The 21,900-nt window shown below is 45.8% G+C and overlaps 2 protein-coding genes across 2 annotated transcripts; one reads left to right on the top strand and one right to left on the bottom strand.

Moving 5' to 3' along the window:
* Window positions 1–4,256: 4,256 nt before the first annotated feature.
* Window positions 4,257–7,309, top strand: LOC119951239 (oocyte zinc finger protein XlCOF6-like). The gene is made up of 2 exons (XM_038774291.1): window positions 4,257–4,815; window positions 5,226–7,309. Exon 2 carries the CDS (start codon window positions 5,602–5,604, stop codon window positions 6,361–6,363), a length of 762 nt encoding a protein of 253 aa, XP_038630219.1. The 5' UTR covers window positions 4,257–4,815; window positions 5,226–5,601; the 3' UTR covers window positions 6,364–7,309.
* A 10,599-nt stretch (window positions 7,310–17,908) lies between these two features.
* LOC119951253 (zinc finger protein 239-like) lies at window positions 17,909–21,631 on the bottom strand. The gene is made up of 2 exons (XM_038774312.1): window positions 21,278–21,631; window positions 17,909–19,018 (listed from the first exon to the last, which is right to left on the bottom strand). The coding sequence occupies exon 2, from the start codon at window positions 18,687–18,689 to the stop codon at window positions 18,159–18,161; it is 531 nt and encodes a 176-aa protein (XP_038630240.1). The 5' UTR covers window positions 18,690–19,018; window positions 21,278–21,631; the 3' UTR covers window positions 17,909–18,158.
* Between the last annotated feature and the right edge of the window lie 269 nt (window positions 21,632–21,900).

Here is a 21,900-nt window from a genome sequence, read left to right as displayed (position 1 = left end):
TGACCACAGGCTGCTTTCCCCTTTGACAGGTAGAGCTGAGATGTGGTGAATTAACTGGAGGATCACCATACCTCAGGCGAGGGCCAAGGTTGAGAAGGCAAAGCCTTCATGAATAATCTCAGCCAGTACGGGAATTGAACACGCGCTGTTGGCCTCGCTCTGCATCATAATCAAGCTGTCCAGTGTATCACTTCAGTAATACCGGTAGAAAAAAGCTACGTGGATGGGAATCGGCGGAATATGGCAACCATGCCTGTGGGCAACAGTCAGCAAAATGTCTTGTAGGCCGCACTCAGAACCCAGATGGGCTGCACGTGGCCCCCAGGCTGCTGGTTGCCCACAACTTGCCCAATAAGGGCAGCATGGTAGCATTGTGGATAGCACAATTGCTTCACAGCTCCAGGGTCCCAGGTTCGATTCCGGCTTGGGTCACTGTCTGTGCGGAGTCTGCACATCCTCCCCGTGTATGCGTGGGTTTCCTCAGGGTGCTCCGGTTTCCTCCCACAGTCCAAAGATGTGCAGGTTAGGTGGATTGGCCATGATAAATTGCCCTTAGTGTCCAAAATTGCCCTTAGTGTTGGGTGGGGTTACTGGGTTATGGGGATAGGGTGGAGTTATTGACCTTGGGTAGGGCGCTCTTTCCAAGAGCCGGTGCAGACTCGATGGGCTGAATGGCCTCCTTCTGCACTGTAAATTCTATAATTCTATGAACTGCTCTGTGTGTAGGAAGGGATTCACTCAGTCATCCCACTTGTTGAGACACAAATGAGCTCACACTGGGGACAAATCGTTCATGTGCTCTCACTGTGGGAAGGGATTCAAATATTCATCCACCCTTCTGACACACCAGCGAGTTCACACCAGGGAGAGGCCTTTCACCTGCACTGTGTGTGGGAAGGGATTCACTCGTTCTTCTAACCAAGTCACTCACACCAATGAGAGTCTCTTTAAATGCTCTGACTGTGGGAGTGGCTTCAAAAGTTCTCAAGAACTGATGTCCCACCGGCGCACTCACACTGAGGAGAGAGCGTTCAGCTGCTCTGACATTGGCAAGAGGTTTAGAAGGTCATCCAACATGCTGGAACACCAGTGAGTTCACACAGGAAGAGGCCATTCATGTGCTCTGAGTGTGAGAAAGGATTTATTCAGTTATCCAAACTGCAGATGCACCAATGAATCCACATCGGGCAGAGGCTATTTACCTGCTCTGATTGTGGCAATGGATTCTGTGATTCATCCGCCCTGAAGACACACCAGCAGAGGGAGGTCGTTCATCTGATCTATTTGTGGAAAAGGATTCAATCTGCTATGCATCCTGTTGAGACAGCAGAGTGTTCAGAAGTGATGACAGGGGTTGGATTCTGCTGTTATTGCTGCTGTTAATCACATCCAGGACTGAACCATGTTCATTATGACACTTGGTGAGGTGGGACGGTGTAGCCACCTAAGATGGACACTGGGCTAACAAAATGGAGAACTGCTAAGACTGTAGGGAGAAAACAGTTTTAGCCAGGACAAGCAGTCTGCAAAGGCTAATTAGCATTCTGCACGTAACAAAACTAGTTTATGGCCAGGTGGAAGATCTCAACCAAAGGTGTAAATAGCAAAACGCTTTGCATAGTAATGAGGCAATCCAGATCTGGGCACACACAATAGCAACATTTGGGTTTGAATGGATACTTTGAGTGGACGCCCAGACGAAACGGCACCAGAAGTATCCATCACAAAAGACCCTAGAGACCGCCCCACCCATCGAAAAGAGACCCTCAGATTGGGGGATTTGTAAGACATCGATTGGGAAATAACCCAATCGATACATGGCAGGTAAAGGCCCGCCCCGAAAAGGCACGGACATTGGGGGCCCTATAAAGATAGACCCCGCACATGGTTCTGTCTGTTTTGCTCCGGCCTCGCTGTCTGTTGTTGCTCCGGCTTGCTGTTTCGACTCCGACTCCAGCCTCCAGACCCTGTCTTCCATCACCAGCCGTTGAGCACCAGCCATCGTTCAGTAAGTGCCAAAACGACGCTCGCTACGTGAACCCGGCATTGCCTATACATTAATCGACTATTAGCGAACAGAAGGTGCAGCCCAGAAAGGAACAAAGGCCTTGTCCCCTGACCTTGCTGGTTCCTACTTAGATAAGTATTTAGTCGTTTAATAGTAGGAATAGGTATTAGTCTTTAGCGTATGCATGCGTATTTATTATATTTGTATAATAAATATTGATCGTTTGAACTTACTAATCGGTGTATAGTTTTATTACTTTGAACCTGACCTTGAAATACTTGTGAGGTGTCTATATATGGCACCTGGCGACTCCGAGCTGAAAATACACACACAGAGCTGTAGCAGTGTTAAGCACACGGCCTTTAAACGGAGGCGTGTTAATACACTCCAATAAACGCGTAATACACTCAAGTAAAACGTGCAACAACGGTTAGAGGGTTTCTTTCTGCTGGACTGGCCATTGTCATGACCTTGCTTACAGTGGGCTGATGCTCTTTGAGTCTGGGAGAGTACATCTCCTTTGAATTGATCCAAAAAAGGTCGCTTCTCACAACCGAGTGAATCCCTTCCCGCAGTCAGACAGGTGAACGGTCTCTCCCTGGTGTGAACTCATTGGAGTGTCAGCAGGCTGGATAATTGAGTGAATCCGATCCCACAAATGGAGCAGGGGAATGGCCTCTCCCTGATATGAACTCGCTGATGAGTCGGAAGGCTATAGGAATCACAGAATCCTTTTCCGCAAGTAGAGCAGGTGAACACCACACCCCGGTGAACACTTTCTCCCCAGTGTGAATGTGCTGTTCAATCATCTGGCTGAATTATTCAGTGAATCCCTGTCCACATGCAGAGCACTTGAAAGGCCTCTCCCGAGTGTGAATTTACTGCTGTATTTGCAGGGTGGATAAATTACTGAATCCTTCCCCACATTCAGTGCAGGTGAATGGCTTCTCCCCAGTGTGAGCCCTTTGATGTGTCAGCAGGTGGGATGACTGAGTGAATCTCTTCCCACATACAGAGCAGGTGAGTGGCCTCTCCCCAGTGTGACGGCATTGATGAGTTTCCAGCACTGATGGGGATGTGTATCCTTTCCCACAGTGCCCACATTTTCAGGGGTTCTCCATGGTGCAGGCGTCTTTGAGACTCCCCAGGTTTCAGAATCAGTTGAAGCCTCGACCACAGCAAAAATGTGCAGGATTTCTCTCCGCTCTGAATGGTGCGCTGGTTTTTCAGGTTGTGTAATTGGTTAACACCAGGGCAGCACGGTGGTGCAGTGGTTAGCACTGCTCCCGAGGGCACTGAGGATCCGGGATCGATCCCGGCCTCCTGTCTGTGTGGAGTTGCACATTCTCCCCATGTCTGTGTGGGTCTCACCCCCACAACCCAAAGATCTGCAGGTTAGGTTAGGATTGGCTGCGCTAAATTGCCCCTGAATTAGACAAAATAATTGGGTATTCAAAATTTATAAAACAAAGTAATTGGTTGATTCTTTTTCCAGTCAATTTACTTGAAACGCAATTACCCAGGTGTGTGTGTGTCTTGGTGCTTTAAAATCTCTTGAGACCGACAAACATTTCTACTTCTAGATTCAAAGTCCGATGATATTCAGGTCACAAGGAATCGAGTGACATTTACTTTCAGATTACTGTCTGTAAATCCTCACTTTCTAATATACTGTAAAAGATTATAAATATCATCACTGTCAAATAAAATAGAAATTCAGAAGACAATTCTAATTTCTACGGAATATTTTTCCTCCCTCATTCCCCTAAAGCTGCAAATTTCCATCCCACACACTCTCCCTCCATTCTCACTCAGCTGTATCTAATATTCACCCATGATTAGACACATGGGGCAGTGGGGGAGAACTTTATTTGTTGCAATGATAAGATTATTTGAAACTGAATATAGAATGGCACGTGAAGGAAATAAACTTGCAGAGGTGATATCGAGGGGAAATGGAACAGCCTGAATTGTTCTGCAGAGAGTCGGCATGAACTCAAGTGACTGAATAGACTCCTTCTGTGCTGTAATAAAATAGAGAACTTATTCACAGAACTATATCAAAAGACAAGAAATAATAATAAATGGCTTAACCCCTTTAATTGTGAACATTAGGAAAGAGACCATTCTTTTAGCCAGACAAATAAATGTATCAAGCTGAGGGAGCAAAGCATGTCAATGTATTTAAGGGAGAGAAAGACCTGGGCCAAGCTTTCCAGAGTCTGCACCCTCCCTGGATTCACTTCCTTTCCCTTCAGTTGCTGTAAGTCCCCAATGTCCCCCCAGAATGAGAAAGGAAATGGAAAGGGGGAAACACTGAGCTCCCAGATGAGGAGGAAGTTTTGGTCTGAAACTCATTGTCCAACCTCCGAGTTGTGACGTCACAATGGAGCCCTGCCTGAATCAACCAATCACAAATCACTCTGCTCCACGGTGACGTCTGCGGGTTCCAGTGCGCAGTCCCGGCCCCATTGTTCCCCCTCCCCCGACACCTCCTCCAGACAAGGTTTCCAGGCAACCGGCTGACGGCTCCCGCCAGAGCGAGATGCTACTCAGATCTCCCCCCAGACCCGGGACTGCGCATGTGCGGGGAGTCCCCGCCCCCTTGACCCTCATGCAGAGGTACTGACCAATGGCAAACTGGGAGGACCGGAAGGACTCTTCTCCGCCAGCCAATCAGAGTTCCCTCATTGTCTGCCTGCGGAGTTTGGAAATTGCGCTTGTTGGCCTACTCATTCCTGCCCAGCAAAGCTGCTGCTCCTCACTCTGAATGAGCTTGAGCATGACACCTCCTGTCTCCAACATCTGTGAGTAAAACACTTTCTTTTCTCCCCCTTTCCATTTCTTTTCTCATTCTCACCTTCAATTGGTCACTTGCAGCAACTGAAGGGAAAGGAAGTGAATCCAGGGAGGGTGCAGACTCTGCAAAGCTTGGCCCAGCTCTCTCTCTCTCTCTCTTAAAGACATTGACATCCTTTGCTCCCTCAGCTTGACACATTTATTTGTCTGGCTAAAAGGATCGTCTCTTTCCCAATGCTCATAGCTCAGATACACCACCCCTCTGAATCCCCTCCCTAAAGACGACATATGGGGTAGTGTTTGGAGACTAGGTATTGGGGAATGAGAGAGGAAAAAATGTTCCATAGAAACGAGAGTTGTCCGTTCTGAATTTCTATCCTGCACTTTTGTAAACTCATTTTGTAAACTCTTTTTATAGGATATTAGAAGAGGAGGAATTACAGACAGAAATTGCAAACGTAATTCGCGATGTGACGGAGTCACTCTATTCCTTGGGACCTGAATATCATCGGCCTTTGAATCTAGAAGGAGAAATGTTTATCTGTTCTGTCGGCATCAAAACATTTAAACCATCAGTGTGACTGGAAAAGCACCGAGACACACACACCCGTGTGACAGTGTTCCAGAGCACTGACTGTGGAAAGAGCTCCACAGTCTCTGTGTAACTCCACCAGTTACACAGCCTGAAAACACATCGCACCATTCACAGCAGGGAGGGACCGTACACGTCTTCTGTGTGTGGATGAGGCTTCAACTGATTGTCTAACCTGGAGAGACACAAGGAGACCAAAAACATGGGGAAACCGTGGAAATGTGGAGACTGTGGGAAGGGATACAGAGTCCCATCAGAGCTGGAGATTCATCGGCGCATTCACACGGGGGAGAGGCCATTCACCTGCTCTGTGTGTGGGAAGGGATTTGCTGTTTTATCCCTCCTGCGGGCACACCAGCGAATTCACACCGGCGAGAAGCCATTCACATGCTCTCAATGTGGGAAGGGATTCACTCAGTTATCCCATCTGAAAAGCCACCAACGGGTTCACACTGGCGAGAAGCCATTCACCTGCTCTCAGTGTGGGAAGGGATTCACTGAGTTATCAAGCCTGAAGAAACATCAGCGTGTTCACACTGGGGAGAGGCCATTCACCTGCTCTCAGTGTGGGAAGGGATTCCGTGTTTCATCCTTACTAGTGAAACACCACCGACTTCACACCGGAGAGAGGCCATTCACCTGCTCTGCTTGTGGGAAGGGATTTACTGAGGTATCCATATTGAAGAGACACCAGCGAGTTCACACTGGGGAGAGGCCATACACCTGCTCTCAGTGTGGGAAGAGATTCACTCGGTCAGACACCCTGCAGTCACATGAGCGAGTTCACACTGGGGATAGGCCATGCACCTACCCTCAGTGTGGGAAGGCATTTCGTGTTTCAACCAGCCTACGGTCACATCAGCGAGTTCACAGTGGGGAGAGGCCGTTTACCCGCTCTCAGTGTGGGAAAGGATTTATTCACTCATCCAGCCGGCGGACACACCAACAACTTCACACTAGATAAAGGCCACTCGTGCTCTCAGCCTGGGAAGGATATCTGTGATTCATCGCACCTGCTGAGACACCAACAAGTTCACAATTGATTACAGGAGTTGGATTCTGTTATTGTTTCTGCTCTCAATTACACCCAGGACTGCATTTTGTTCATTCTGACAGTTGATCAATGGGGATGGTCAGACGGTTTCTTACCACTGGACTGGCTGGTCTCACGACGTTGCCTCCAGTCTCTTTGAGACTTGTTGCAATTGCCTGGTTCTAAATTTCATGAGGATCACAGAGCGAAAGAGTGTTTGTAAGTTTGAAGATATTTAGTTCCCATTTCTGTTTGGAACCCCCAAAGCATGCCACCTTGCCATGGAGATGGGCTGTGGTGGTTATATGTTTTTTTCTGTTCAGTTTATTTGGGTGTTCCTCACAGAAGAAAACTATGAAGGTATGAGGGGCAAGTTGCATATGGAAACTGATGGGAAACAGGGAATAGCTAATATTAAAGGAAATATTACATATTTACCAGGTGGTCAGTTAGCTCAGTTGGCTGGTTCATGATGCGGAGCGACGCCAACAGCATAGGTTCGATTCCCATACAGAGAGGTTATCCATGAAGGCCCTGCCTTCTCAACATTGCCCCTCACCTGAAGTGTGGTGACCCTCAGGTTAAATCATCACCAGTAAGCTCTCTCTCTCTCAAAGGGGAGAGCAGCCTATGGTCCTTTGATGACTTTCATTTTACAGAAGACAACAAATATAGATTCCTTTAAGGAACAGAAATCAAAGTTAAAAATCCCATTAGATCAAAGGAAGCAGCTCTTGAAGTGGCCAAAATAGAAATAAGCCTGAGGATTGGGAACTTGTTTGGAATTCAGCAAAGGAGAACCAAGAAACTAAAAAATAGGAAATGGGAGCAAACTGGGGAGAAACATAAAAACCGACTGGAAAAGCTCTGATAGGAATGTGAAAAGGAAAAGATTAGCAAAGACCAATGTGGGTCCATTCCAGACAGAGACAGGAGAGTTTATAATGGGGAATAAGGAAATGGCAGAGAAACTAAACAATGTGTGTCTGTCTTCACGGAGGAAGATACAGAAAATCTCTCAAAAACTCAAGGGAACCAAGGGACTAGTGAGCAACAGGGACCGAAAGAGATTCATATTAGTAACAAAGTAGTACTGGAGAAATTAATATGGGTTGAAAGTTAATAAATCCCCAAAAGCTGATGCTCTACATCCCAGAGTGTTGAAAGAGGCGGCTGTAGAGATAGTGGATACATTGGTGATCATCTTTCAAAATTCTATAGATTCTGGAATGGTTCCTGCAGATTGGAAGGTGGTAAATGTAACCCCACTATTTAAGGAGGGAGAGAGAAAACAGGGAACCACAGATTCATTACCCTGACATCAGTAGGAGGGAAAATGCTACAATCTATTATAAAGGATGTGACAACATATGAATTAGGAGCTGGAGTAGGCCACTCGGCCCCTCAAGCCTCCTCCACCATTCAATAGGTTCCAGCCTGATCTGATTGTAACCTCAACTCCACACTCCCGCTGACCCGCGATAACCTTTCACCCCCTTGCTTACCAAAAATCTATCAGCTCTGCCTTCAAAATATTCAAAGACTCTGCTTCTACTGCCCTTTGAGGAAGAGAGTTCCAAAGACTCACAACCCTCAGAGAAAAAAGTTCTCTGCCTTAAATGGGCAAGTTGTTACTTTTAAAGTGACTCCAATTTCTAGATTCTCCCACAAGAGGAAACATCCTTTCCACATCCCCCCTGTCAAGGCCCCTCAGGATCTTATAGAGTTCAATCAAGTCACCTAAACTCCATCGGACGCAAGCCCAGCCTGTCCAATCATTCCTCATAAAGCCAGCCTCCAATTCCAGGTATGAGTCCAGTAAACCTTCTCTGAACTGCTTCCAACACATTGACTTCATTCCTTAAATGAGAGCAATACTGTACACGGTGCTCCAGATGTGGTCTCACCAATGTCCTGTATAACTGAAGCATAACCTCCCGACTTTTGTATTCAATTCCCCCACAATAAACAATAACATTCTATTACCTTTCCTAATTACTTGCTGTACCTGTATACTCGCCTTTTGTGATTCATGCTCTTGGACACCTAGATCCCTCTGTCTCAGAGCTCTGCAATCTCCCACCATTTAGATAATAAGCTTTTTTTATTCTTTCTACCCAGATGGACAATTTCACCTTTTCCCACATGGTTCTCCGTTTGACAGATTTTTTTCCCACTCACTTAACCTACTGATATCACTTTAGTCTCCTTATGTCCTCTTCACAATTTACTTTCCTTCCTATCTTTGTATCATTGGAACATAGGAGCAGGACTTAGCCATTCAGCCCGTCGAGCCTGCTCCACCATTCAATACGATCATGGCTGATTATCCACTTCAATGCTTTTTCCCCACACTATCCCCATATCCCATTATATTATTGGTATTTAGAAATCTGTCAGTCGCTACTTTAAACACACTCAGTGACTGAGCTTCCACAGCCCTCTGGGGTAGAGAATTCCAAAGATTCACAATCCTCTGAGTAAAGAAATGTCTCCTCGGAGACCGGCCCTAAGTGGCTTCTCCCTTATTTTGAAATTGTGTCCCCTGGTTCCAGACTCTCCAACCAGGGGAAACATCTCATCTGCATCTGTTGCCAATTATTTTTAGCTCTCCTCAACAGACACAGAATACAAAGCAGCTGATGAATGTGAAGAACAGATGATGAATGTTGCAGCATCGATGGCAACCTTTCTTACCATCAAGTGAAGAATTCTGCTGTCAGAGCCAGGCAACTACATATCACTGAATTGTTGAAGCTTTTCTTGTGTAATCTTGGAGGCCGCCCCGGTCTTTGGCATTCCAGGAGTTGGTAAATTTATGCTTGTGACTGTGACTTGTGAGAAGACTAAAATGGACTATACTCACTACACTCGCATGTATGTTTGACTGTTGAAACATGTAAAATTATATGGCACAGTACAAGTTGTATGTAATCATAAGAAATGTTTCAAATGAAAAATGTTTTTAGAAAAACAAAGCCACCTGCGTAAATAGCTGGTTTATTTTCTTTTAAGGGGGGGGGGGGGGGGTTGTGATGATTGGAAGATTTTAGGAAAATTCAATTATAAATGTATTGGGCAATGTAAAGGTTAAAAGCGTGGGGTTAGAGTGTGATTCACTGCAGTGGTCCTTTTTTTATTTTACAGAAGGATCCTGTTTTGCAGGACCTGGGTGTTTTTAAGTAGCAGAAGGTGAAATTGTCAAAGGGATGTGTTTTTCAGTCTGGGCTAATGGACTGTGGTTTGACTGGGAAAGTACTTGTGGAATGAATGTTCTTTGCAGCCGGCAGAGATCATTTGTTTTCCAGCTTGGGGAGATGAGGTCATTGCTGGGTGCAACCAAGGAAGGCAGAAAGACAGATTAAAAATCTTTAGAAAGCAGTTTTTGGAGAAAGATTTGGAGAGGAGTTGAATTCTGGGTCCACAATTCTCCTACAGTAAGATAGATTGAGAGCTGTATCTTTCTTTTCCTGTTTAATGGGAGATTGAGTAGTGATGTTTAAATGGGTGATTGTAAGCTGTTGTTTTTGGGGCTGAAGTTAAAATGTTTAATATTGTAGCCACAATAAAGTTTTATTTTTAAAATAACCAAGCTCTATTTCTTCATGCGATCACTCCTGGAGCGAATCATTCTATCCGCAGTCTGACAAATAAGCCGAAACATTGGGGGTTTGGTCCAGTATCCCAGCCTCTGGTCTGGAATCGGAATAGTGACCGATGTATCAATTGGTTGGAGGCCCATTTCCCAGTCAGTCCTCCAGCACCTTCCTGTCTCTCTATTAGTGCGACGCCCATGGCAGTTTCTCAACTGGGGCCCAGGCCCTGTTATTCTCAGCTAAATACAACCTCAGCTTCATCGTCTGGCTGTCATTGACATGAGCAATAGAGACAGAAAGATGCTCAAGGAGCAAGTGGAGAGTCAAAACTTGTGGCTCTAAATCAACGCTTCAACATTTGTCAGTCAAATATGTTATTTATACTGTTTTTTTAATTATTAGATTTAGGCATCGGAGGCAAAGGATAGAGGGTTTTATAGTATAACTTTTCCTTTCTAGCTAGTGTCAGTCATGGCTCAGTGGGCAGCTCTCTCACCTCTGAATCAGAAAGTTAAGACCCAGTCAGGGACCTGTGGACAAAAACCAGTTCCACCATTCCTGGTCCCAGCACTGAGGAAGTGCTGCACTGTCAGAACAGCCTTCTTTCAAATAAGATGTTAAACTGAGGCCCTGTCTGCCCCTCTCAGGTGGGTATAAAAGTTCCCACAGCCACTATTTTGAAGAAGAGCAGTGGAGTTATCCCCGGTGTCCTGGTCAATATTTATCCCTCAGTCAACATCACTAAAAACAGATCATCTGCTCATTAACACATTGCTGTGTGTGGGATCTTGCTGTGTGTAAATTGGCTGCTGCATTTCCTACATTGCAACAATGACTACACTTCAAAAGTACTTCATTGGCTGTAAAGCACTTTGGGACGTCCTGTGGTTGTGAAAGGTGCTGTAGAAATTTAAGTTTTTAAATTGAAGGTTTATGTTATCTGATCTTGTTTTATGGAACTTAATTGTTCTCAGCCACCCCCCACTTACCATTTAATAAATTACCCAATTAAGACAAAGGTTGAATTCTCTGGATAATTTAAAAATAAGTTTATGAAATGAAAAAGGTTTACTGAACAACTTTAAGACATTGACTTTTCCAACTTCATGCGGGTGATCAGTCTGTAGCAGCGTAACCCTCTGGCTCCTTTGACAGTAATTTCCTTGGAACTCGGCCTCGGAATCTTCAGTACTTGGCCAGCAAGGAACACCTTCGGAACCTCTACTTTTATCCCCAAAGTGACCATTACCTCCCGTCAGAGTTGGGCCTGTTGTAACATGACAATTGGTCAATTTGGTCACTGGATTAATTTAATTGGATCCCCAATTACTGGCACCACCGTCTCTCATTATCTCAAACAGGAATACAATAGAACTGTTTCATACTATCCCTTTATCTGATTCTATACAATCCTTTATTCAAACAGTAAACTTGAGGCTAATCAGAGCTTGAAGGTCTCTCTTGCCAGTACATTTATCCTCATTGCACATTCTTTACAGACACAGCAAGACACAGCAATTAAGCTTTTACATTTTTACAGCAAATGAGAATCGGGGCACGATCTAATGGCCACGATGCGCAAGGCGCGAATCCAACTGCGGCAGTTAGATCACAGGGGAGTTCAAAATCGGCCTCCCATGATTTCATTGACTCCCCAGTTGGTCACATGGATGCCGATTAGTATTGGCCCACACAGACATGGGCCAGGCGTCACGGTACCTGAGGGGTTCCCGCGTCATTGGAGGCCCCTGAGTGGTTAGGGCAGGGTGGTCCCCCAGCCCCTGGAACGTGTGCACCTTGGCACTGGCACCGCAAACCTGGGTATTTCACACTCTGCCCATTCATTTTTTAAAAAATAATTTTTATTAAAGTTTTCACAAAATATCAGCAACAGAATGGAAAAAGATACCCCATAGAATTAAATACAAAACACCCCAGTACCCCCTCCCCATACATAAATAATAAATTAACACCCGTCAAAACACAAAGCAAACATAGCAAATATATACACCCCCTCAGATCCCCCAGTATAGAACAAAACTAAAATAGAACCCCCCCCCCCCCCCCCGCGGTTGCTGCTGCTGATGACCATTGTCTACCGTTCTGCCAGGAAGTTTAGGAACGGTTGACACCACCTAAAAATCCCTTGCACCGACCCCCTCAAAGCAAATTTCACCCTTTCCAATGTAATAAACCCCGCATTGTCGTTGATCCAGGCCTCCACGCCCGGGGGCCTCGCATCCTTCCACTGAAGAAGAATCCTCTGCCGGGCTACCAGGGACGCAAAGGCCAGAACACCGGCCTCTTTCGCCTCCTGCACTCCCGGCTCCTCCACAACCCCAAATATTGCGAACCCCCAGCCTGGATTAACTCTGGATCCTACCACGTTCGACACCGTCCTCGCTACGCCCATCCAAAATTCCTCCAGCGCTGGGCATGCCCAGAACATATGGGTGTGGTTTGCTGGGCTCCCCGAACACCTAACACACCTGTCCTCGCCCCCAAAAAACCGGCTCATCCTGGTCCCGGTCATGTGTGCCCTATGCAGTACCTTAAACTGTATGAGGCTGAGCCTCGTGCACGAAGAGCAAGAGTTCACCCTCCTGAGGGTATCTTCCCACGTCCCCTCCTCAATCTCCTCCCCCAACTCACTCTGCCCATTCATGAAGATCACTCATAAAGACTGAGTCTTGATTTTGTGCAACAACCATGTCTTTCTCTCCATTTCAAATCCCCAGTGAAAATCCAAACACAGTATATTGTGAAATTATTAGATTTAAAAACAGAACAAGTTCTTGGGATTCACTGCCTGACAACGGTGTCCCAAAGGAAATTGGATGGGCTTTTGAGGGAAATAAACTGACAGGGATACGGGAATAGAACAGGGCAATCATTTGATCAACAGAAATCTTCAAGTTGTGAATCTTTGGAATTCTCTACCCCAGAGGGCTGTGGGAGCTCAGTCATTGAGTGTGTTTAAAGCAGAGACTGACAAATTTCTAAATCCCAATAACACAAAGGGAGATGGGGATAGTGTGGGGGAAAAGGCATTAAAGTGGATGATCAGCCATGATCGTATTGAATGGTGGAGCAGGCTTGACGGGCTGAATGGCCAACTCCTGCTCCTATGTTCCAATGATACAAAGATAGGAAGGAAACTAAATTGTGAAGAGGACATAAGGAAGTGAAAAATGTATATTTTAAATGAGTGGAATAAGATCTGTCAAATGGAGAACATGGGAAAATGTGCGATTGTCCATGTTGGCCAGAAGAATAAAAAAGCTTATTATCTAAATGGTGAGAGATTGCAGAGCTCTGAGACTCAGAGGGATCTGTGTGTCCAAGAGCATGAGTCACAAAAGGCGAGTATACAGGTACAGCAAGTAATTAGGAAAGCTAATAGAATGTTATTGTTTACTGTGAGGGGAATTGAATACAAAAGTAGGGAGGTTATGCTTCAGTTATACAGGACATTAGTGAGACCACATCTGGAGCACTGTGTACAGTATTGCTCTCATTTAAGGAATGATGTCAATGTGTTGGAAGCAGTTCAGAGAAGGTTTACTGGACTCATACCTGGAATTGGAGGCTGGCCTTATGAGGAATGATTGGACAGGCTGGGCTTGTCTCCGATGGAGTTTAGGTGACTTGATTGAACCGTATAAGATCCTGAGGGGCCTTGACAGGGTGGATGTGGGAAGGATGTTTCCACTTGTGGGAGAATCTAGAAATTGGAGTCACTTTAAAAGTAATAACTTGCCCATTTAAGGCAGAGTGTTGTGAGTCTTTGGAACTCTCTTCCTCAAAGGGCAGTGGAAACAAAGTCTTTGAATATTTTGAAGGCAGAGCTGGATAGATTCTTGAAAAGCAATGGGGTGAAAGATTATCAGGGGGGTAGGTGGGAATAAAACTATACTAAGTCCAGACGTAATAGGAGCAGGAGTAGGCCATTTGGCCCTTCCAGCCTAGCCCATCTTTCAATAGGATCACAGCTGATCTGATATTTCTCTCGTTCACTTTCCTGCCCTTTCCCTATAATCCTCGGTTCCCTTACTGATTAAGAATCTATCTCAGCCTTAAATATACACAAGGATTCTGTCCCCTCAACTCTCACTGTTCCAAAGACTCTCAGAAGAATTTCCTCCTCATCTCAGTCTTAATTAGGCTCCTCTTTATTCCGAGACGATGCCCTGCGGTGCTAGACTCTCCCATGAGGGGAAACATCCTCTCAGCATTTACCCTGTGAAGCTCCTGAAGAATCCTGTCTGTTTCAATGAGATCACCTCTCATTGTTCTAAATTTCAATGAGTAGAGTCCCAACCTGTTTAACCTTTGCCCCGAAGACAATCCCTCCATACCTGGGATCGACACAGTGAACCTTCTCTAAACAGCCTCCAATGAAATAATATTTTTCCTTACATAAGGGGATCAAAACTGCTCTCAGTTCTCCAGATGTGGTGTCACCAGCACCTTGTCCAGCTGCAGCAAGACTTCCCGATTCTTATACTCCAACCCCCTTGGAATCAGGGCCAACATTCCATTAGCTTCCTGATTACCTGCTGCACCTGTCTGCTAGCTTCCTGTGTTTCCTGCACAAGTTCCCCCGAGTCCCTTTGTGTTGCAGCTTTCTGCAGTTTTTCTCCATTTAAATAATACTGTTCTTTTGTTCTCCCTTCAAAATGAATTTCACATTTTCCCACATTATGCTCCATGTGGCAACGTTCTGTCCACTTGCTTAACCTCTCAATATCTCTTTACAAACTGTTTGTATCCCCCTTACAACTTGCCTTTCCACCTATTTTTGTGCTGTCTGCAAATTTGGGCTTCCTTCCTCCAAGTCATTACTATAAATTTTACACAGTTGTGGTCCCAGCACTGATCCCTGTGGAACCGCACTCGCTGTTTCCTGCTCATTGGCCAATTCTCTATCCATGCCAAAACCATGGGTTCTTATCTCATGACTTAACGTTTTGTGAGGTACCTTGTCAAAGGACTTCTGGAAGTTTAAATACAACACATCTACTGGTCCCCCTCTATCCACTCTGGTCGAGACTTCCTGGAAACACTCTGATAAATTAGTCAGACACGGTTTCCCTTTCACAAAGCCATGCTGACTCTGCTTGATTAGATTATAATTTTCTCAATGTGCTCCTATTCCTTTCTAATAATTGATTCCAACATTTTTTTCAACAATAAATGTTAGACTAATCATCCTATAGCGTCTCGTTGTTTTCCTCCCTCCCATTCTGAATCGGGGGGGGGGGGGGGGGGGGGGGGGGGTTGTCACATTGGCAGTTTTCCAATCCTCTGGCACTTCTCCAGAATCCAAGGATTTTTGGAATATTACAATCAATGCATCCACTATCTCTGTCGCCATTTCTTTTAGGATCCTAGGATGCAGCCATCCAGGGGTCTTATCTTATCCTCATTAGTTTGTCCAATACAACTTCTCCAGTGATGGTATTTAATTGCTCCCTCCATATTCTTTAGTATTAATGGAATATTCAAAGTATCTTCCACCGTAAAGACTGATGCAAAATATCTGTTTAACTCCTCTGCCATTTCCTTGTTCCCCATAACTGACACAGTGGCATGGAGGCACAGTGGTTATCACTGTTGCTTCACAGCTCCAGGGACCCGGGTTTAATTTCCGGCTTGGGTCACTGTCTGTGCGGAGTCTGCATATTCTCCACAAAACTGGGTGGGTTTCCTCCGGGTGATCCGGTTTCCTCCCACAAGTTCCAAAAGTCGGGCTTGTTAGGCGAATTGGACATTCTGAATTCTCCCTGTGTACCCAAACAGGTGCCGGAGTGTGGGAACTAGGGGATTTTCACAGTAACTTAATTGCAGTGTTAATGTAAGCCTACTTGTGACAATAATAAAGATTATTATAATAAAAAATATTATCACTATCTCCCAAGATTTATTTTCTGAGGGGCCTGTGTGGAGTTGAGGTTACAATCAGATCAGCCGTGAACTTATTGAACGGTGGAGCAGGCTCGAGGGGCCGAGTGGCCTACCCCTGCTCCTAATTCATATGTTATCACATCCTTTATAATTGCTTGTAGCATTTTCCCTCCTACTGATGTCAGGCTAATGGGTCTGTGGTTCCCCGTTTTCTCTCTCCCTCCTTAAATAGTGGGGTTACATTTACCACCTTCCAATCTGCAGGAACCATTCCAGAATCTATAGAATTTTGAAAGATGATCACCAATGTATCCACTATCTCTACAGCCGCCTCTTTCAACACTCTAGGATGTAGAGCATCAGCTTTTGGGGATTTATTAACTTTCAATCCCATTAATTTCTCCAGTGCTACTTTTTCACTAATACTAATCTCCTTCAGTTCCTCGTGCTCACTGGTCCCTTGGTTCTCTAGTGTTTTGGGGACAATTTCTGTATCTTCCTCCGTGAAGACAGACACACATTGTTTAGTTTCTCTGCCATTTCCTTATTCCCCATTATAAACTCTCCTGTCTCTGCCTGGAATGGACCCACATTGGTCTTTGCTAATCTTTTCCTTTTCACATTCCTATAGGAGCTTTTCCAGTCGGTTTTTATGTTTCTCCCCAGTTTGCTCTCATTCTATTTTCTCTTGATCAGTTTCTTGGTCCTCCTTTGCTGAATTCTAAAACAAGTTCCCAATCCTCAGGCTCACTACTATTTGGGCCACTTTATGAGTCTCCTCCATTGATTGAATGGAATCTTTAATTTTTCGTGTCAGCCACAATAGCTTCACTTTGCTGTTTAATTTTTGCTTCTTAAAGGAATCTCTATTTTATGTCAATAAAATGCTTGTGGTTGCCTGTCTGTCTATCGTCATACCAAGAACAACAAATAACAAAGGACAGTACAGCACAGGAACAGGCCCTTCGGCCCACCAAGCCTGCTCGGATCATGATGTCTGTCTAAACTAAAACATTCTGTGCTTCCAGGGTCTGTATCCGTCTATTCCCATCCGATTCATGTATTCGTCAAGATGCCTCTTAAACGTCGCTATCGTACCTGCTTCCACCACCTCCTCCTGCAGCGTCTTCCAGGCACTCAACACCCTCTGTGTAAAAAACCTCCCTCACATATCTCCTCTAAACTTTGCCCCTCGATCCTTAAACCTATGTCACCTGATAATTAACATGTCCAACCTGGGAAAAAGCTTCTGACTATCCACTCTGTCCACGCCACTCATAATTTTGTAAACTTTTATCAGGTCGTCCATCAACCTCTGTCGCTTCTGAGAAAACAATCCGAGTTTATTCAACTTCTCATAGCTAATACCCTCCAGGCCAGGTAACATCCTGGTAAACCTCCTCTGTACTCTCTCCAAAGCCTCCACATCCTTTCGGTAATGTGGTGACCAGAATTGTCGACAATATTCCAAGTGTGGCCTAACTAAGGTTCTGTACAGCTGCAGCATGACTTGCCAATTTTTATACTCAATGCCCCGACCAATGAAGACAAGCATGCCGTCTGCCTTCTTAGCGACCTTATCCACCTGCATTGCCACTTTCAGTGATATGTTTATTGTAATTTCCCAATCTACCAGACAACTTGCCGCTCATTCCATGGCAGTTTCTTCTGTGAGAAACACCCAAAAAAATTAGGCAAAAGAACCATGTAACCACCATAGCCCATCTTCATGGCAACATGGCTGCTTTGGGAACTAAATATCTCCCAACATGCAAACACCTTTTCATTCTGTGCTCCTCGTCAAACTTGGAGCCAGGTAATCGCAACGAGGCTCAGAAATGGTCAGCCCACCGGAGGCAGAGGTGTTAGACCGGCCAGTCCAGCAGAAAGAAACCCTCCAATCATCAGCATTCACCAGATGTCAGAATGAACAAAATGCAGTCCTGGATGTCAGTGAGAGCAGAAACAATAACAACGGAGCCAACATCTGGAATTTATTGTGAACTTGTTGGAGTCACAACAGGTGCGATGAATCACAAACCCCCCTCCCCCCACATTGAGAGCAGATGAATGGTCTCTCCCCAGAATTAACTCGCTAGTGTCTCCGTAGTTGGGACGGATCATTGAATGTCTCCCCTGCTCAGAGTAGCTGAATGGCTTCTTCCAGGTGTGAACTCGCTAGTGTTCCCGCAGGGTGTCGGGATATCTGAATCCCTTCTCTCACTAAGAGCAGGTTAATGGCTTCTCCCCAGTGTGAACTCGCTGGTGTCTCTGCAGGCTGGATAACTGAGTGAATCCCTTCCCACACTGAGAGCAGGTGAACGGCCTCTCCCCAGTGTGAATTCGCTGGTGTATCAGAAGGCTCGATGAGGTATTGAATCCCTTCTCACACTGAGAGCAGGTGAACGGCCTCTCCCCAGTTTGAAGTCGCTGATGTACCCGCAGGCTGGATAACTGACAGAATCCCTTCCCACACTGAGAGCAGGTGAACGGCCTCTCCCCAGTGTGAACTCGCTGGTGTATCCGCAGGCGGGATAAGTGAGCAAAACCCTTCCCACACTGAGAGCAGTTGAACGGCCTCTCCCCAGTGTGAACTCGCTGGTGTCTCTTCAGGCTGGATAACTCAGAGAATCCCTTCTCACACCGGGAGCAGGTGAATGGCCTCTCCCCAGTGTGACTGCGCCGATGAGATTCCAGTGCAGATGGAACTCTGAATCTCTTCCCACAATCCCCACATTGCCACGGTTTCTCCATGTTTTGGGTCTCCTCGTGTGTCTCCAATTTAGACAATCAGTTGAAACCTCGTCCACACACAGAACACGTGTATGGTCTCTCCCCGCTGTGAATGCTGTGATGTTTTTTCAGGCTTTCCACAGTTAGTGCTCTGGAACACTCTCACTCGGGTGTGTGTGTCTCGGTGCTTTTCCAGTCACACTGATGTTTTGAAGCCGACAGAACAGACAAACATTTCTCCTTCTCGTTTCAATGTCCGGTGATATTCAGTTCCAAGTAATTGAGAGACTCAGTCAGATTGAGACGTGACGTTTGAGATTTCTGTCTGTAATTCCTCCTCTTCTAATATCCTGTAAAAACAATTTACAAAAGACATCACTGTCAGTACAGGATAGAAATTCAGAACAGACAATTCTAGTTCCAGGAGAATATTCTTTCCCCTCTCATTCCCCAAAAGCTGTAAATCTCCATCCCACACATTCTCCCTCCATTCTCACTCTACTGTATCTAATATTCACCCTCCCAATTCTCCTGAAGGTGCTGATTCAGGCTGATTGACAGATGCCTGCTTTGTGTCCTGGACACAGAGATCATAACAAATACGAGCTGTAGTTGACCATTAATCCCATCGAGCCTGCTCGTTTATTCTGTGGGATCATTGGCCGATCGATGTCAGCGACATTCTCTGTGTTATTGACCAGTGTGCTGACTCAATATCTGTGAGCCCATGAAGCCGAGCTGCAAAACACCATGAAGAGATTCGATGATCCCGAGGAGAGAATCCCGAATGTTGAGTAAGATGCCTCCTCGGCAAAGGCAAGAATTTAATCCGTGGAAAACCGGCTGAGTGGGGTGGTGGACTCCTGGAGAACATGGAAAACCGAGGGTCAGAGAAAGAACATTCGAGTTGTCGGCCTGCCAGAAGATGTGGAGGGTAAGGCTCCCGTTAGGTTCTTCAAGGACCTGCTGCCACGTTTTCTCCAGCTGGATGTGAAGCCTGGGCAATTCAAATTAGAAAGGGCATCGGATCCTGTCTTTGAGGCCGAGGGATAGTTTTCATCCCAGGCCTGTAATCATTCACAGCTCTTACCCTCTTTCCCCACTCACTATTTTAACCAGTTAACTGGTTGTTCAATTGATCTGGCATTTCACCCCGAGGCTCTGGTCCCTCAAATATCATACATAGAACATACAGTGCAGAAGGAGACCATTGGGCCCATCGAGTCTGCACCAACCCACTTAATCCCTATCCCCGTAATCCAATAAGCCCTCCTAACCCTTTTTTGGTCACTGAAGGCAATTTATCATAGCCAATCCATCTAACCTGCACGTCTTTGGACTGTGAGAGGAAACTGGAGCACCCGGAGGAAACCCATGCAGACATGGGGAGAACGTGCAGACTCCGCACAGACAGTGATCCAGCTGGGAATCGAACCTGGGACCCTGGCGCTGTGAAGCCATAGTGCTACCGTGTTGCCTATCCTGTTCCAAATTAATTCTGCAATGTGTTGCTTGTATTTATGTTGGCAATATGTCTTGTTCCGCTCTGTACCCATTTCCCACCAGTTTTTCTGTTACTCTGTTGTACTCATTGTTTAAAAAATGATTTAAAAAATAATAACTTATTAAAAATCTGTCCACCTCATCCGTGAATATATTCAATGACCCCCACATCCCACTGGTCCCTGTGGAAGAGAAATCCAGACTACTAACCCTCTGAGGGAAGAGATGACTGGAAATATATAACATAAATACAGTAGAATATTTCAAAACAGGAAATAATAATAAATGTACTTCATTACAGAAGCATAAATAATATATCTAATCTGTACCAGATAACAACACAAGGCATGTCTGGTGTCCCATTAGGGGTTGGTTTAGCACAGGGCTAAACCGCTGGCTTTGAAAACAGACCAAGGTAGGCCAGCAGCACAGTTCAATTCCTGTCCCAGCCTCCCCGAACAGGAGCCGGAATGTGGCGACTCGGGGCTTTTCACAGTAACTTCATTTGAAGCCTACTCGTGACAATAAGCGATTTTCATTTCATTTCATGTCTATCTGATATTAATTCACTGTCCCCTTAAATGTCAGCCATCTCCTGGAGAAACCAGCCCTTCTAATTGTGAACATTAGGAAAGAGACCATCCCTTTGAGCCAGACAAATAAATGTGTCAAGCTGAGGGAGCAAAGGATGTCAATGTCTTTAAGAGAGAGAGAGAGAGAGAGAGAGACCTGGGCCAAGCTTTCCAGAGTAAGAAGTCTTACAGCACCAGGTTAAAGTCCAACAGGTTTGTTTCAAACACGAGCTTTCGGAGCACGGCTCCTTCTTCAGGTGAATGGAGAGGTACATACCTCTCCATTCACCTGAAGAAGGAGCCGTGCTCCGAAAGCTCGTGTTTGAAACAAACCTGTTGGACTTTAACCTGGTGTTGTAAGACTTCTTACTGTGCTCACCCCAGTCCAACGCCGGCATCTCCACATCAAAGCTTTCCAGAGTCTGCACCCTCCCTGGATTCACTTCCTTTCCCTTCAGTTGCTGCAAGTGACCAATTGAAGGTGAGAATGAGAAAAGAAATGGAAAGGGGGAGAAAAGAAAGTGTTTTACTCACAGATGTTGGAGACAGGAGGAGGTTTCAGTCTGTGTGAGGTCCCAGTTTTCCTCATTGTCCAGCTTCCGCATTCAGACAACGGGGGAGCTGATTGGATGGTAGAAGAGAGTCCTTCCGGTTCATCAACTCTTCCCATTGGTCAACAACCTTCCTGCGCACGCAGAGGAATCCGCGGCGACGTCTCAGGATTCCAGTGCGCAGGCCCGGCGCGCGGACCCAGCAGCTCCGCCCCACTCTTTGTTCCCCCTCCTCCAGACAAGGTTTCCAGGCAACCGGCTGACAGCTCCGGCCAGAGCGAGAAGTCGCTCGGTGATTTCCCCTCCCCCCGGCCCGGGACTGCGCATGTCCAAGAGAGCGAAGAGGCTGCGCATGTGCGAGGGAAAGCCCACCCCCTGACCTCTCTGCTGAGGTGTTGACCAATGGGAAGAGAAGAGTAGCGGAAGGATTCTGGCCCAGCAGCCAATCAGAGCGCGGGCTTTGTGTAATTGAAGGTTGAAGTTCACACAGACTGAAACTTCCTCCTGTCTCCAACATCTGTGAGTAAAACACTTTCTTTTCTCCCCCTTTCCATTTCTTTTCTCATTCTCACCTTCAATTGGTCACTTGCGGCAACTGAAGGGAAA

This window comes from Scyliorhinus canicula, chromosome 17, assembly GCF_902713615.1.
Source record: "Scyliorhinus canicula chromosome 17, sScyCan1.1, whole genome shotgun sequence".
In the NCBI taxonomy this organism is placed as follows: Eukaryota; Metazoa; Chordata; class Chondrichthyes; order Carcharhiniformes; family Scyliorhinidae; genus Scyliorhinus; species Scyliorhinus canicula.
This window is presented reverse-complemented; position numbering and strand designations above follow the sequence as displayed.